At 39.8% G+C, this 17,329-nt stretch overlaps 1 protein-coding gene across 15 annotated transcripts in view; it reads right to left on the bottom strand.

Annotated features, from left to right (window-relative positions):
* Positions 1 to 17,329, bottom strand: part of LOC137250391 (cytokine receptor-like) — a 243,328-nt gene that overhangs the window by 48,621 nt on the left and 177,378 nt on the right. For all 15 annotated transcript variants that reach the window (XM_067783093.1, XM_067783085.1, XM_067783097.1 and 12 more), the window contains 2 exons: positions 4,375 to 4,567; positions 3,843 to 4,308 (listed from right to left, as the gene is read on the bottom strand). In XM_067783093.1, coding sequence (XP_067639194.1) covers positions 3,843 to 4,308; positions 4,375 to 4,567 — 659 coding nt within the window. The remainder of the gene's footprint in view (positions 1 to 3,842; positions 4,309 to 4,374; positions 4,568 to 17,329) is intronic.

The following is a 17,329-nucleotide window of genomic DNA, read 5'->3' as shown; positions in this document are numbered from 1 at the left end:
ATATAAAATGATTGACCAGATGAGGGAGGAATGTAGCAAACGACTAAGTAAATCTGTCCTCTGTCCAGCAGGATTCGGGAAGCATTTAAATTCGACGTCATCAGTAGCTGGTAAATTAACCTCCTCGGATGGTATTGAAGAAATATCTACGCTAGCAAAGTAAAGAAAGAGAAGCGTGTCGGGACGAGTACAGGGATATACCACCGTTAAATTTCCAGGGCGACGAGAATCTCATGGAAAAGTTTCTGTACGGACATAGAGTGCTCCAGCGAAACAGCACGGTTGAAAAAAGTGCTAGCAAGGGGAAGCATAGTCCAGGGACTAATAAAGAAAGGGAACGAGGAATGGTCACGTAATAGTGAGGAATTCCCTTGAGGTGCTTCTCGATACACATTTCCCATCGGGAAATGATTTAGAAGAGACAGCAGACAGCACTCACACTTCGATCATGGAGTGGGTAGTGCCAGGCTTGGTAACCGATACCAAGATCGCATGGGCAGTGAAGACGTTTTCTAAGTTTAAATCGCCGGGCCCAGATGGTATATTCCCGGCCATGCTACAAGTTTCAAGTAGAGCGGTCGTGAAATGGCTTAAAATAATATTAGATGGGTGCATAAGATTGAATCATGTACCGCACTCTTGGAGAACTGCTCGTGTAGCTTTCCTACCAAAGGCGGGTAAGATCGGTCACGTGTATCCCAAAGACTATATACCCATTAGCTTAACATCATTTCTGCTTAAAACCTTTTAATAGGCTGATAGATGTGTACATAAAGTCCAACGTGGACGAAAAGCTGCTCTCCACAACACAACATGCGTACACTAAAGGCAAGTAGGTAGACACCAAACTGCAAAGGGTGGTAATAAACATAAAGAAAGCCCTGGAATATAAGGAGTATGCTCTAGGAGTCTTCCTAGACATTGCCGGGGCTTTCAATAATGTTTCTAAATGGGCGTTATGGATGGTCTTAATTACATTAAAGTACATCCAACCTTAACGAGATGGATCGGATGCATGTTAAATTGCAAGAAGATTCCATCACAATGGGGATTGTACGAGACCACAAAATCAGTGGACAGGGGAACGCCGCAGGGAGGGCTGCTATCACCTCTGCTGTGGACGCTAGTCATCAACCAGCTGCTCAGGCGATTCGATGAGCGACCCGTAAAACTTACGGATTACTCAGATGACGTTGCAATTGTCATAAGGGGAAAGTGCCTTCCAACGATTAGCTCTTTGATGGATCGGGCGCTTCGGGATATTCATACGTGCGCAAAAATGGTCTTGTTTACAAAGTGGTACAAGGTCCCAAATTGTATCAGGCCTAAGTTAGGAGGGGTGAGCCTACAGGAGAAACCTTGCACAAAATATCTAGGAATTATCCTAGAGAGTAAACTTTCATGGAAGCTCAACGTGGATGAGAGGGTACAGAAGGCTTCAACGGCATCGCAAATAGGTAGATTTTCAAGTTTTAGTCAGCCAAAAATATTTTATTGCCTATATCTTCTCAAAACTGTTTAATAAATGCAAAATTATAATAATTTGTGTAATTAGTCAGTTATATTAAAAAAATAGATATTACACTGTGTAACACTAAAAAATACGTGCGCAGTGAGGCTATTTTTCTTGTTGTACAGCAAGAAGTGTAATAACTTAGTTCTGTCTATATCTAGGGTAAATTTTTAATTGGTTTTATGAAAAATTATTAAAAAATACCTGCGCAGTGATGCTATTTTTCTTTTTGTACGGCAACAAGGGTGTATCAAACCCTCTATCTAACCCCCTATCTGCAAGTATCTGCAGCAAAATTTAATGCAGTTGGCAAGCTAATTGTGCCAAGTACCATGTTCAAAACTAATTTTCACTTGGACGGACTTGGAAACATAACAAAACTGGTTTTGAACACCAAAAATAAAAAAATAAAAAATATATACATATATATATTTTTTAACATACTAAATAAAATAGGTTCTTTATCAATTTATAACTTTTAAAAATCACAAGCACCATTAATAACGTTAGTATTTACCTGAAATATCAGAATCCATCACAATTGCTTAATTCAATTGTCTTAAAATTTAAAATATTCACTTTAAAACATGCGATTTCACATAGAACTATAACACGCGTTTCAGAAATAGCTAACTTCCGATTACTTGACAGCTAACGCCAGGTATGCGATGGATGGGAATGGGTTGAATTATTGTTCCTCTGTCTATTCTTAAGCTGCGGGAGTGCTTTTTTTGTAACTGTGGCAACTTTCATAAATTCAATTATGGCCGCCTAAATGTCTAAAATCTACCTATGTGCATCACCCTCTCTTTCTCATTGCGGTTTTACAGCGATTGTAAGCCCTATTCTATACTATGGAGTTCTTGTTTTGTGGAAAGCCACACAAAAAACAACCTACCTCAAAAAATTAGAGGGGGTATCTATATTGGGTCCCATGGCATATGGGAATAGATGGGGATGAAAAGGCGGATGAACTAGCTAAAAAGGGCGCATCCCTTGAAGCTTCCTCCGTAGACGTCCCAATTAGACTGGGCGAGATTAAGCGAAGGCGAGAGGTGTACATGATCGACCAAGCAGGAAAGGCGTGGGTTCAAGCGCGGGGCTGTAAAGTGTCGAAGATTATATGTAGCTCTTACAACCTTAGACTAACAAAGTTGCTTCTATCATTAAAAAGAGAGGACTGTAGACTCATGACGGGTATTCTGACTGGACACTGCCTTCTGGCATCACATGTCTTTAAATTAGGCTTGGTCAGTGATAGAAGATGTAGGAAGTGTGGTTTGGAGGAGGAAACGATCGAGCACGTTCTGTGCTCGTGCCCTGCGCTTGCCAGGCTAAGACTCGAGCTATTAGGAGTGATACAGCTGTCCGATCTAGAAGCACCAAGTGGCTTAAGTCCTAGGAAGCTCCTAGTATTTGCCAATAGGACGGAGTTATTTTATAACATAGGTCCTGGTTTTTGACAAGGTTTTTCAGTTTGGCCGTTTAAACAAACAAACTTCGGGTAACACTACGGACTCATACCGAACCTATGTTTGCTTTTACTGGTCTGTAATTAATTAATTATTATATTAATAACAGAGGACAGAAGGTGACAAACGAGGTGAAAGGCGCCATGGAGTTGAAGCTTAAGAGCCGTTTCACCATCTCCGGTTAACTCTGATCGGCTCTTTAATATACATAAATCGATCAATTATCTATCAAATAAACTGCCGGATAGTATTAATGGCATGGCAAACTTACCATATCTAGATCTATATAAAACAGCTGATTCATATCATAAAGCCCTAGCCATAACCATATCACTGCCAACTATTTGATTTTTAGTTTTTCGCCATATCCACAACCTAAAAGTATTTGAGTTGGTGAATTTATTTACTTATTGTTTTTGATATACAAAGTGTATACGCCTTTACTATGTTACTTATTAATTGCGCGATTCGTTATAAAATCTTTGCATTTTCAGGCTAAGGCAGTAATAACCGATCCCAATAGATATGGTTAAGTCAAAATATGGTTATGACTAAAGCCGGAGTCATTGGTGCGGTATGTCGTATCGCTGTATCCGTATCCCTAACGTAATCAGCTGTTTATCGTTACGACGGTAAACCAAAACCCAATTGGTTGGCTACGATACGGTTACGAACTTAGCGGCACCAATAATCGATTGCATTGATTCTCATAAGGTTGGTCGAATCAGCTGTTATAAGGCTACCGATACGATTACGAATAAAGCACCAATGTCTCCAGCTTAAGGCGTTTTTTTCGCGGTGATAAATTTTAAAACTATCTTCTCTAGCTGATTATCAAATTTTTATTAAGAACTTACCACACTTTTCCATTCATATCGAGCTCTTCAATGTAGTAACGAAATTTTGGTCCATTCTCCTCATATTTCCTCAACTCTTCCCAATATAGCGTGATTTCTTTGTTAGCTGAATTATAATGAATATAAAAACCACCAACAACTGTTTTTGGTGCACGATCTGGTATACGGGGTTTGGTTGCAAAATGTATATAGCGTGGCTCATTCCAAAGAATTATTGACGAGTTTACCCGTGCCTTTACAGTCAGTGTATAATTCCAATTTGCATAAGGAAGTTCTGTGAGTGCCATATTACATTCTAAAATATTGCAGGGGCTTTTTGTGTAATAGCCTTCAAGAGTATGAGGTTTAATATAAATATGATATATTAGGGGCAATTTATATTGAACTTTCCGCGAATCCGTCCAATCTAAATGAATGCTATTGGATGTGATATTTGCTACGTTAATGTCTAACTTTGGTGGTATAACTAAAATAATACAAAATTTATTACATAGTTACTAAGAAATTTTCAAAACATTCTTAGACAACATACCATGTTCATGATTTCCCACCGAAAACTTTTGTTCAGAATACCCCAATACATTCTTTGCCACCAATTTAAATTCGTACTTATTAGCGATGGGATTATAAGGGCATAATCTTGTGGTAGCGCCTGTACTCAAAACAAAAACGGCCCTTTCTCCATGTTTTCTTTCGAATTCGCACCGGCGGAATTCTTTCTGATACTAAAATATATAGCATTAAATACTTTTTATTAATTTAGTGTTTATATAAGTGATGAAGGGATGCAAGCGAAAACGTTATTATAATCTGAAAAAAGGATGTCATGAAAGCCATTGCAAGCACCGAAATGGGTTCCATTCAGTTTTGAGTTATTTGGTTTTTTTTTTTGGACCTACGCCCGCGCATTATTTCTTTTTCAAAAAGGAAGTAACGCCCATCAGAAAATAACGCAAGCGGGCTTTATTTTTTATTTAATATTTTGGGAAAAATTTAAACAACGTGACACCAGGACGTAAAATGTGACAGCTGTTTCGATTATACCTTTTTTTAAATCTCTTCAAAGCCTTTTCTCCCAGGAGTGGGATTTGAACCCTGCACTCCTACGATGGTTGAAGTGTTATAAACGCATTATTTTTTTTCTAAAGGGCGAGCGTTATCGCCTTTTTAAAGGAAATAACGACCTATTAACGTGATATAAATAAGAAGGTAGTTCCACTCAAAATTTTTCACGTATTTGGGGATTTTTGAAGTTTCATAATGTTTGTTGTTTTGCTGGAAGCGTTGCCATACCGTTACTGTTTAAAGCGAAATTGTGGTTTTTCGGGATGGAAATTTCCTTCAGGTTGAAAACGTAATGATCATTTGAGACAATAATAATGTGCTTTAGCACGTAAAATATGCAATTTTATTTAAAAATAGTGGATAATGAATCATACATTGGTTAATGACTCATATCTTTATGACAGCTTGACCCCTAAAAATACACGAAAAAACCTGTTGTTCTAGCATGGCTCTATTATCATGCCTCTACAGTGCAGGCATGAAAAAGTGTACCGCCAAAGTCTGCAGTGAGTGGTAGGTGTTTAATTTGTTACTTTTGTGGGATGCCACATCCATGTCAGTGCTAAAAGAACATAGAATGTGTATAGGCAGTGCCTGCCCCAAGGTGACCCCTGGTACAAGTGACAAAACATATATATATGTAATACTCCTATATCGCTAATAGAAAATGCTCGCAATGTGTTTTGAATCCGAAATCAAAACAAGACAGCCTATACAATTTTTGTGATTGTAGCAGTATAAGTGTGACAAGAAAAAATTTAAATTTAGATACATTCGATTATTAAATACAAAAACAAAAACGTTTAAACATCAATATATCGGCACTCTTATGATTGGGAATGTACCTAGCCTTTTGTAGCAATATAGGAGTATTACATATATGGGGCAAAAGAACTCTCATAACTAGTGGCTAACCTGCAAAACTACAGGGCAATATTCTCCCTAGAAAATGGTTTAACAATTCCCTCCTCAAGCGCTACGCTTGAATTATACAATAAATAAAAAAATTAAAAATGTGGACTTGTAGCCAATTTATCAGCATTCAATTTCATAAAAATTGCGTTTAAGTATGCTAAACTCTTTAGAAATTGCGGTGTCGTTTTAAAAGGACCTCCATTGAGCAAGCAATTGACAAACGTGTATGTTTTGTCAACATGTTCTGAGCAAACGCACGGACACTTACTAAGGCTATATTCCTTTGCTTTGTATACTTCCATCCATGTTTCTTCCACCAAAGCAATTTTCGGGAGCTCGAAAAACTTATTAAAAACTTCTTTTCTAAGCTGATAATTCGTATTAAAATATTTCCAACGCATGCGGCTAATTTTTTTCTTTTTTATTTAAAATAAATAGGAAAGTAATTAAGTCGTATCCGTTAATAAGAAATCCATCAAAATTGGAAAATTCGTAACATTTTTCAACCCAGCTTGTTTTTGGTGAAATTGTCATTGCCCCCGCAAAAGTCAAGTGGTTAACGTCACACTAAATGGAACTACCTCCATTTTTTGTATCATGCTTATTACCATTTGTAACTTACTATAAACATTTCCATGCTCACATTGGAATAAAATGGAAACTAATAATGTTTGCTGGGTTGGGGCTGTTTTGGTCGATATGTATAAAGAAAAAAACCAAGAGTTTTTACTTTTCTCTTCTATGCATTTCGACGCATCCGCGTCATCATCAGGAAGTCTATTTATTTTCAAACAAACAACATGAAAATACAAAAGTAATCATTATTTTCAATAAACATTACAAATTCAACATTAAAACAATAACTCACAATAATTTAATTAGTTGTACAAACACAATAATATCACAGGACAATCGACACATTCATTTTTCTTATTTTCTATTTTTGTTTTTATCATGTCGATTGTCCTGTGATATTATTGTGTTTGTACAACTAATTAAATTATTGTGAGTTATTGTTTTAATGTTGAATTTGTAATGTTTATTGAAAATAATGATTACTTTTGTATTTTCATGTTGTTTGTTTGAAAATAAATAGACTTCCTGATGATGACGCGGATGCCTCGAAATGCATAGAAGAGAAAAGTAAAAACTCTTGGTTTTTTTCTTTATACATATCGACCAAAACAGCTCCAACCCAGCAAACATTTTCATAAGGAAACTAATAATATATTACAACAATATAAAATAAAAATATCAAAATATAACAAAAGTAGAATAAAATATAACAATACCGAATAAATAAATTCAAAATAAAGTAAAACGGAAGGGTTGGCTATACATTAAGGGACCATTTCATTTTATTCGGAAACTAAAGAGGTTTGATCTCTGAAATTTTGCATAAATATTATCTCAGGATTTCTCAACGAGTGCTAATCAGTTCAATTGTTATAAACAATTTATAAGTAACTAGCAGACCCGGAAGATGTTGTTCTGCCCTAAATTTGGTCTATCTGCATACATTTTAATAAGCTTTTTCCGTCCAAATCTGCCCTCGCCCCTCTACACTTTTTCCTAATCTTTGTGTTCACTCCTCCCTCCGTATTTTTCGCTTCATCTATCTCTATCTTCGTCTCATTCTATCTCTTTCTCAGTCTCCTTCTCCTTCTCTTTTTTCTCTTCTCTCAAGTTTTTCTCATTCTTCTTCATATCTTATTGCCAGTCCCAGAGGGTGGTATGTATTTTGTTCCAGTCCCATTCCGAGTCTCAGTCTCAGTCCCAGTCCTAGTCCTAATCGCAGTCCTAGTTCGTCTCTGGTCTACTTCCCGGAAAAAAGCATCGTAAATACTAATATAGGCAAATTTATATACCAAATTTCAGGCAAATCGAATAGGACGTATGTAAATAGGTATGTGAGTATTATTAATTCATGTCTTTATTTCGGCTTCGCATGCATATTTATCGGTTTTGCCAGGTTGATGCGACTAAATCGAATATCACAATGAAAATTACTTTAAAGCTCTCAGTAACAGCCTTCATTTGATATCCATAACACACACACATTCTAGGGGTATCCGGGTCCATGTTTTGGCCTATGTCTCGGGACCCTAGTCACCCAGTGGTGTAAAACTTACTCTGGACTAAGGCACACGTCAACAGCTTCAATTTGAGACCCATAATGTAAAAACACATTCTAGGTGTATCCGGGTCCATGTTTTGGCCTATATCTCGAGACCCTACTCACCAATAGGTATGAAAACTACCCTGTACTAAAGCACTCATCAACAGCATCAATTTTATACCCATAATGTAAAAACTCTATCTAGGCGTTCACGGGCCCACGTTTTGGCCTATATCTCGAGACCTTAGTCACCCAGGGGTATGAAAATTACCCTCTACTAAAGCACTCATCAACAGCTTTCATTTGATATCCATATTCTATAAACACATTCTAGGGGTACCCGGGTCCACTTTTTGGCCTATATCTCGAGACCCTGTGTTTCGATCCTGAATTTTCTTTGCTTTAAACCTCACGAAGCCCGAGACCTTTCCAACGGATGCAAAACCGTGGAAATCAGTTCGTGGGTTATATCATCAGGAAGGAAAACCCGACTTATTTTTATATTATAGATTTGTGGTTAAAGTGACTACGGTAGTATATTCACATTTTATATTTTTTATTAAACTCCGTGTATTTATTCAATGCACAAAAAAATTTAAATTGTATTTATTTACATAATATAACAGAAAATTCTCGCCTACGTGTATTTTTTAATTAGTTATTTTGCGGTAATTTTTTAATTTTCAAAAGGAAAATAACGCCCGTCAAGAAAAGGAAAAAAACGCCCGTGGGCGCTATTCCTTTTTTAAATTGTCAGATAATATTGTAACGAATTTACTTGCAAATCCTATTATTTGCCCTTCTGCTAAGTTCGAATCACTAAACTGTTGAATAAATAACTCCAATATTGAATAATGGAAAAATGGCCTTTATTAAAGTACTTCACAATAACACTTATACTTTGCAACTAGCTGGCTTAATAACCAAACTGATTGATAGCTCAAATGAAACTGACTTTCAAAATAATACTGCTATTGGTCGCTAGATATCGTCTTAATCGAAACTCAAATCAAACTGAATTCCAGCGCCTCTACAATTGCCGCCTTTTATACTCTCGGATTTCAACGTTCGCATCTTCTAGGCGCTTCCAGAATATACTAGTCCAGCAGCTCACAAACTTCTCAGCTGTAACTACAATTGTATTTTTTCTCATTGCATACTTTCAGGAGTATCTCAGATATATGCATGTGTTTGTGTATTGACTCTCCACTGCCCGTATTCGTACATGGTACATATGTGTAGACGCAATTATTGTTTCGTTTATGTAGATACATAATGATTGATCTATGGATGTGAATTCACGTCACTGCTTAGCATCGGCTTAGAGACGATAGCATCACCCCTTAGTTTTGCTAATATTCGTAACACTGCCCTCCACCTAAGTCTGATCGTCCCGATCAGACAAATCTCTCGATCTAAACGCTGCTAACCTCTCCAAATGAACCACTTTCATTTTGGTTCTTGGTTTGGTAGTGGTTTGTATGCGGTACACTACATCGTTGATCCGTTTTACAACTTTGTATGGGCCTTCCCAGTTACACTGCAATTTCGGGGACAAACCTTTTTTCGTTGTGGGTTGTATAGCAGCACCAAATCTCCTTCCTGAAACCTTTCCGAATTAATTACTTTATCGTACCTCGCTTTCATCTTGTCACTCATAATCTTTGCCTTACCAGATCGTGTATCTCTCTTAGCTCTTCTTCCAAGACACCAGTGGATTTCTTGACATTCCTCTCCGCATCGGCATATATCCCATACTACAAATCAGCTGGCAGTCGAAGGTCATTGTCAAAAATTACCTTTGCGGGAGTTTGGCCCGTTGTGTCATGTACTGCCGATCGGTAGGCCATCAAGAATAATGATATGTGTGTATCCCAGTCCTTATGGTACTTGTCTACTACTTTCCTTAAATGCTCCTCCAATGTTCTATTGAAACGTTCCACCATACCATCGGACTGAGGATGCAATGCAGTTGTCCGTGTTTTTCGAATGCCCAACTTCTTGCACATTTCTTGGAAAACAGCTGATTCAAAATTCCTGCCTTGGTCAGAATGTAACTCCATTGGTACACCATACCTTGCAACCCATTCGTTTTTAACCACTTCTGCTACTGTTTCTGCTTCTTGGTTTGGGATTGGGTATACCTCTGGCCATTTACTGAAATAATCCATAACCACCAGTACGTATTTGTTTCCGCGGTTGCTAGTAGCAAATGGACCTGCGACATCCATGGCGATCCTTTCAAATGGTGCACCTGAAATATACTGCTTCATCTGGCCATGACTTCGGGTTTGGGCCCTTTCGCTCTGTTGCATACCTCGCAGTTGGAAATCCACTCGGTGACCGACTGACGGCAACCAACTCAATAGAATCTCTGCTTAATTTTCTCGCGTGTCTTCGTTATTCCCAGATGACCTCCACTTGGACCATTGTGCAGCTCGCTGAGCACGTCAGGAATCCTCTTTCTGGGAACAACTATCAGTTTCTTCTTGCATTGACCATCCTCACTCTGCCATACTCGATGCAAGCAACCGGATATCAATTCTAAACTGTTCCACTGTGCCCAATATGACTTCGCAATGGGACTCTCTGCTGACATCTCCTCTCTGCTTGGTCTTTCGATTCGTTCAAGCCCTTGCATAACATGTGGCAGATGTGTATCTTCTAGCTGACACTTTCTTAGTTGTTCCTTGTCCCATTCATCCGTACACGTTATAGTCATTAGCCGGACATCTATAATGTCTTCTTTTGCTTCGGCCTTTGAACAGTGCTTGCATTCCAAACAACATGGTCTTCGTGACATTGCATCGGCATTTCCATGGGTACTACCTTTTCGATGCTCAATGGAAAAGTCATAGCTTTGTAGTCGCTCGATCCACCGTGCCAATTGTCCTTCCGGATTACGGAACTGCAGAAGCCATTTCAACGCTGCGTGATCTGTCCTGACACGGAATCGCTGGCCGTAGAGGTATTTGTGAAAATGTTTAATGCACTCTACCAATGCCAACAGCTCTCTCCGCGTAACACAGTAGTTCCTCTGGTTTTCCAATCGAACGGCTGTAATATGCAACTACTTTCTCCTGTCCATCGACCAGTTGTGATAAAACGCCTCCTATAGCATATCCACTCGCATCTGTATCTAGAATAAATAGTGCTCCTGGAATCGGATACGCTAACATTGAGGCAGTGCACAAACGCTCCTTCAATGTTTGGAAAGCCAATTCTTGCTCCTTATTCCATTCAAAAGCTTTTTTTTTTTCTTGTAAGCTCAAGGAGTCTATGGGCTACGCTGGACAAATTTGGTACAAATCGGCGGTAATATGTGCACAGCCTAAGGAAACTTCTCAATTCATGTAGGTTCTGTGGTCTTGGCCAATCCTTTACAGCCTCTATTTTTTCGTTCGCAGTGCAGATGCCCTCTGTCGTTACCTTGTGACCCAAATAATTGACTTCCTTTTTAAACAGCGCACACTTTTTGGGACTTAACTTCAGACCAGCGCCAGCTATTCTCTTCATCTAAGTTTTTAAGATGTTCATCAAAGTTCTCGCCCAATACGATGATGTCGTCCAGGTACACCAAGCATGTTTTCCAATGTAGTCCTTTCAATACCTGATCCATGAGTCTCTCGAAACTAGCTGGTGCATTACATAGTCCAAAGGGCATTACTGTAAATTGCCAAAGACCATTTCCGACGCTGAAGGCTGTTTTCTCTTTGTCTTCCTCCTTCACCTCCACTTGCCAGTAGCCGCTTTTCAAGTTCAGTCTGGAAAACCATTCCGTACCAGATAACGAGTCCAGAGTGTCGTCAATTCTTGGCAATGGGTAGCTATCCTTTTTCGTAACGTCATTAAACTTCCGGTAGTCCACGCAAAACCTCATTTTTCCATCCTTCTTCTTTACAAGTACCACCGGTGAGCTCCAGGGACTAGCTGATGGTTCGATGACGCCGCTGTCGCTCATTTCTTGTATAATTTTACTTACAACTTCCCGCTTCGCCAGTGGAACACTACGTGGAGCTTGACCTCGCGTCTCCAGTGTCAATTTGATGTTTCACAACATTGGTGCGGCCTGGTTTGGAACCATCCTGGTCAAATATGTTTGCGTACTTTAGGAGCAGTTGCTTTGCCTTACTCTGATAATCTTCCTCTAGCCCCTCAGTCCATGCCGTGATGTCATTTGAAAGATCAGTATTACTAGATGAAACGTGTTCCTGGAGCTGTTCACAGTTAATAACGACTTCAGCCTCTTGGCATCTTCTTAAAATAGCTCCTTTGGTCAAATTGAGTGGTGACTTGAACTTATTGAGTACTCTTACCGGAATACGTCCATCTTGTTTTGTCATAGCCCGCGTTTTTCCTACAAGTATGTTCAGTGCTGATTTGTTTGCTGCTTCGACAACCCACAATTTGTTTGTCCCACAATCTCCATCAACCTTTGCCCAGATGACTGCTTCTGATTTTGGTGGTATTTGCTGACTCTCTTCACTCTCTGCACTCGTTTACTGCTGTAGCCTCTCTCGTAGCCGAAATTAAGTGGCACATCCATGTTCTTATATCGCATCGTCTTGCTTTGCATATCGATCTTGATGCCTTGGTTGATTAAGAAGTCCACTCCAATTATGATTTCATCAACAATACCTGCCACTATAAAATTGTGTAGTACCGTGACGTTCCCAATTGCTATTTCACATTCTACTTCTCCAATTACCTGGGTGTCCTCGCCCGTGGCTGTATGTAATTTTGCTCCAAGCAATGGTCTTATCTTCTTGTTGACTAAATCTGATCGAATGATGGAATGGGATGCACCCGTATCTACAGTCAGTAAACGTTCCCTTCCATCCACATGTCCTCCGACAGTAAGATTGCTTGACCTTCTTCCAATTTGCGAGATAGAGATTATGGGGCATTCAATTGAGGGAGCCAGCTGTCGCCCCTTGCGGCTGACTCTCTCTAGTTTAACGATTGAGTGGACTTGGAGATTTGCTCATCTCCTTCAGCTCTGTGTTTACGACCACCCACATTGTTGGAACTGTTAGGGTTGGTGTTGCAATGTCGTGCAATATGACCTGGGTTGCCGCACTTGAAACATTTAATAACTCCGGCATTTTTCTGTTGCGATCCCTTCAGTGCTTCCAAAATTGTGTCTACCCAATCTGGTCTTTCCACTTCCACACGATTAGCTTTGTATGTAGTGAGGCAGTTTCCTGAGTCAGTGCATGTGATACCGTCTCTGCAAATGTTGGCTTTGGGTTTGCGTATGTGGCTCGCTTCGTTTCGACGTCCCGTATGCCATTTATAAAACTCTGAATTTTTACTCTTTCGGTGTATTCCACGGGTGCGTTGGCATTCGCCAAATGTGCAAGCCTTTCGACATCTGACGCAAACTCCTGCAAAGTCTCATTTGCCTTTTGGTAGCGGTTGTGCAACTCAATTTGGAATATCTGTTTTCTATGCTCGCTTCCATAACGTCGTTCTACAGCAGCCATCAATGCTTCATAACTGTTCCGTTCGAACTCAGGAATCGTCTGTAAGATTTCGGCAGCTGGTCCTTTCAATGCTACGAAGAGTGCAGCAACTTCATCTTCAGCATTCCAGTTGTTCATTGTTGCGTTCTTCTCAAATTGTAGCTTAAAGACCTGGAAAGGAACAGACCCGTCAAAGGATGGTGTTTTTACCTTTGGATTACTCGCTGAAACTGCTGGACGATTTAGTTGTAACTGCTTGATACGTCCTTTCAAAGCATCCGCCTCGGCCTCGATTTTATCCTGTCGACCACTGAAGCCTTCATGAAACTGGGTTAGTTTTTCTTCAATATGCGCTTCCAGCTTAGATGATATACGGACTTCCTGCTCTTCCAGTTGTGTGGAGATCTGAGATGATATCTGTGCTGAAATTTGTGCCGACATTTCTGAAATACGCATTTCTTGTGCTTCAATCTTTGATGTTATACGTTTCTCTTGGGATTCCATCTGCGATGTAATCTGTGTCGACATTTCGGACATTTGTGCCGATATTGCAGCCAATATCATGTTCAAGTCTGTGTTCGCCATTGTCTGCGGTGTTTCATTTTTTTCCTCCAATTTTATTGTCTCATCGCCATCAAGATGAAAGACATACTCTTCCACGTCAATTCCTTCTAATTCCATTGCCTCTCGTAGTCGTGCCTGAAGTTCGAGTTTAATGCCGGTTGTATTCAATCCACGGTTTTCCAACTCCTTCTTCAGTTGAGGGATCTTCAATTCACTTAACTTTGCCATGTCCTTGTTGTCCTCTGGAATTTATTCAACAATTCCTCTTCTGACACCAATTGTAACGAATTTACTTGCAAATCCTCTTATTTGCCCTTCTTCTAAGTTCGAATCACTAAACTGTTGAATAAATAACTCCAATATTGAATAATGGAAAAATGGCCTTTATTAAAGTACTTCACAATAACACTTATACTTTGCAACTAGCTGGCTTAATAACCAAACTGATTGATAGCTCAAATGAAACTGACTTTCAAACTAATACTGCTATTGCTCGCTAGATATCGTCTTAATCGAAACACAAATCAAACTGAATTCCAGCGCCTCTACAATTGCCGCCTTTTATACTCTCGGATTTCAACGTTCGCATCTTCTAGGCGCTTCCAGAATCTACTAGGCCAGCAGCTCTCAAACTTATCAGCTGTAACTACAATTGCACAATTTTATAGCTTCTCTCATTGCACACTTTCAGGAGTATCTCAGATATATGCATGCGCTTGTGTATTGACTCTCCGCTGCTCGTATACGTACATGGTACATATGTGTAGACGCAATTATTGTTTCGTTTATGTAGATACATAATGATTGATCTATGGATGTGAATTCAGGTCACTGCTTAGCATCGGCTTAGAGACGATACGAGATTAGTTTTGCTAATATTCGTAACAATACTTACCGATGCTAAGCAGTGACGTGTAGTCACATCAATAATTCAATCATTATGTCTACACATATGTACGTACACGCAGCGGAGAAGCAACGCACAAAAACCCGCGCATGAGCTGTGACAGAAGCTATACAAATTGTGCATCTGTAGTTATAGCTGAGAAACTTATAGCAGATAACCAACTAGTAGATTCTAGAGGTCAACGAGGAAACCAAACACTATAAAGCAGCAACAGTAGAGGCGCGACAATCAGTTGGATTTTAGACGCTATCTAGCGAGCAATAGCAGTATTATTTTGAAAATCAGTTTCATTTAAGCAAGCTATTGGTTGTGAATTATCAGTGTTATTGTGACGTACTTTAATAAAGGCCATTTTCCATTATTAAATATTGGAGTTATTTATTCAACAGTTTACCGATAAGAATGTTAGTAGAAGGTTGCGAATAAGAGGATTTGCAGTAAATTCGTTACAATTGGTGTCAGAAGAGGAATTGTTGAATGAATTCCGAAGACTTCGAATACAACTTGGACAAGGCAAAATGGAGTGAACTGAAGATCCAGCAACTGAAGAAGGAGTTGGAGAGCCGTGGATTGAATACAACCGGCATTAAACTCGAACTTCATGCACGACTACGGGAGGCAATGGAAGCAGAAGGAATTAACGTGGAAGAGTATGTCTTTCATCTTGATGCCGACGAGACAACAACAAAAATTGAAGAGAAAAACGAAACATCGCAGACAGTTACGAGCACAGACTTGAACACGATTTTGGCTGCAATATCTGCACAAACGTCAACAGTGGCATCTCAACTGGAATCGCAGGAGAACCGTATAACATCCAAATTGGAATCCCAAGAGACACGAATAACATCAAAGATCGAAGCACAAGAAACGCGTATTTCAGAAATGTCGACACAGAACAGAAGACATATATGGCTGAGCAGTTGAAAGCACAAGAAACTCGCATATGCTCGCAGCTGGAGGCACAGGAAGCAAGGGTATCATCAAAACTTGAATCGCAGGATGCAAAAATTGCACAATTTCAGGCAGAAGTCGATGATTTAAAAGGTCGTATGGAGCAATTACAACTAAGTCGCCCGGTAAGCAATCCAAATGTAAAGACACCATCCTTTGACGGCTCTGTTCCTTTTCAGGTATTTAAGCTACAGTTTGAGAAGACCGCAGCAGTGAACAACTGGAATGCTGAAGATAAAGTTGCAGCTCTGTTCGTGGCATTGAAAGGGCCAGCAGCCGAAATCCTACAGACGATTCCCGAAGGAGAGCGGAACAACTATGAAGCATTGATGGCCGCTGTCGAGGGACGTTATGGAAGCAAGCATAGAAAACAGATATACCAAATTGAGTTGCAAAACCGTTACCAAAAGCGAATGAGACTTTGCAGAAGTTTGCCTCGGGCGTTGAAAGATTGGCTACACCGAGAGGGGTAAAATCCAGAGTTTTATAAATGGCATACGGGACGTGGAAACGAAGCGAGCTACATACGCAAACCCAAAGCTGACATTTGCTGTAACGGTATCACATGCATTGACTCAGGGAACTGCCTCCCTATTGAGTAAACCAGCATATAAGTGTGGAAGTAGAAAGGCCAGAGTGGGTAGACACAATTTTGGAAGCATTGAAGGGTACACAGCAGAAGCATAATGATGCAGGCAAATGCTTTAAGTGTGGAAAGCCAAGGCACATTGCGCGGTATTGCAACACCAACCCTAACAGTTCCAACAATGTGGGTGGTCGTAAACGCAGAGCTGAAGGAGATGATCAGATCTCCAAGACCAATCAATCGTTAAACTAAAGCGAGTCAGCCGAAAGGGGCGACAGCTGGCTCCCTCAATTGAATGCCCCATAATCTCTTATCTCACAAATTGGAAGGTCAAAGAATCTTACTGTCGGAGGACATGTGGATGGAAAGGAACGGTTACTGACTGTAGATACGGGTGCATCCCATTGCATCATTAGATCAGATTTAGTCAACAAGAAGATAAGACCATTGCTTGGAGCAAGATTATGTACAGCCAAATACCACCAAAATCAGAAGCACTCATCTGGGCAAAAGTTGATGGAGATTGTGGGACAAACAAATTGTGGGTTGTCGAAGCAGCAAACAAATCAGCACTGAACATACTTGTAGGAAAAACGCTGGCTATGACAAAACAAGATGGACTTATTCCGGTAAGAGTACTCAATGAGTTCAAGTCACCACTCAATTTGACCAAAGGAGCTATTTTGGATAGATGCCAAGAGGCTGAAGTAGTTATTAACTGTGAACAGCTCCAGGAACACGTTTCATCTAGTAATACTGACCTTTCAAATGACATCACGGCATGGACGCAGGGGCTAGAGGAAGCCTATAAGAGTAAGGCAAAACAACTGCTCCTAAATCACGCGAACATATTTGACCAGGAGGGTTCCAAACCAGGCCGCACCAATGTTGTGAAACGTCAAATTGACACTG

This window comes from Eurosta solidaginis, chromosome 4 (assembly GCF_040869045.1).
Source record: "Eurosta solidaginis isolate ZX-2024a chromosome 4, ASM4086904v1, whole genome shotgun sequence".
Taxonomy (NCBI): domain Eukaryota; kingdom Metazoa; phylum Arthropoda; class Insecta; order Diptera; family Tephritidae; genus Eurosta; species Eurosta solidaginis.
The sequence above is the reverse complement of the archived record's forward strand: the minus strand, read 5'-3'. Positions and strand labels throughout refer to the sequence as shown.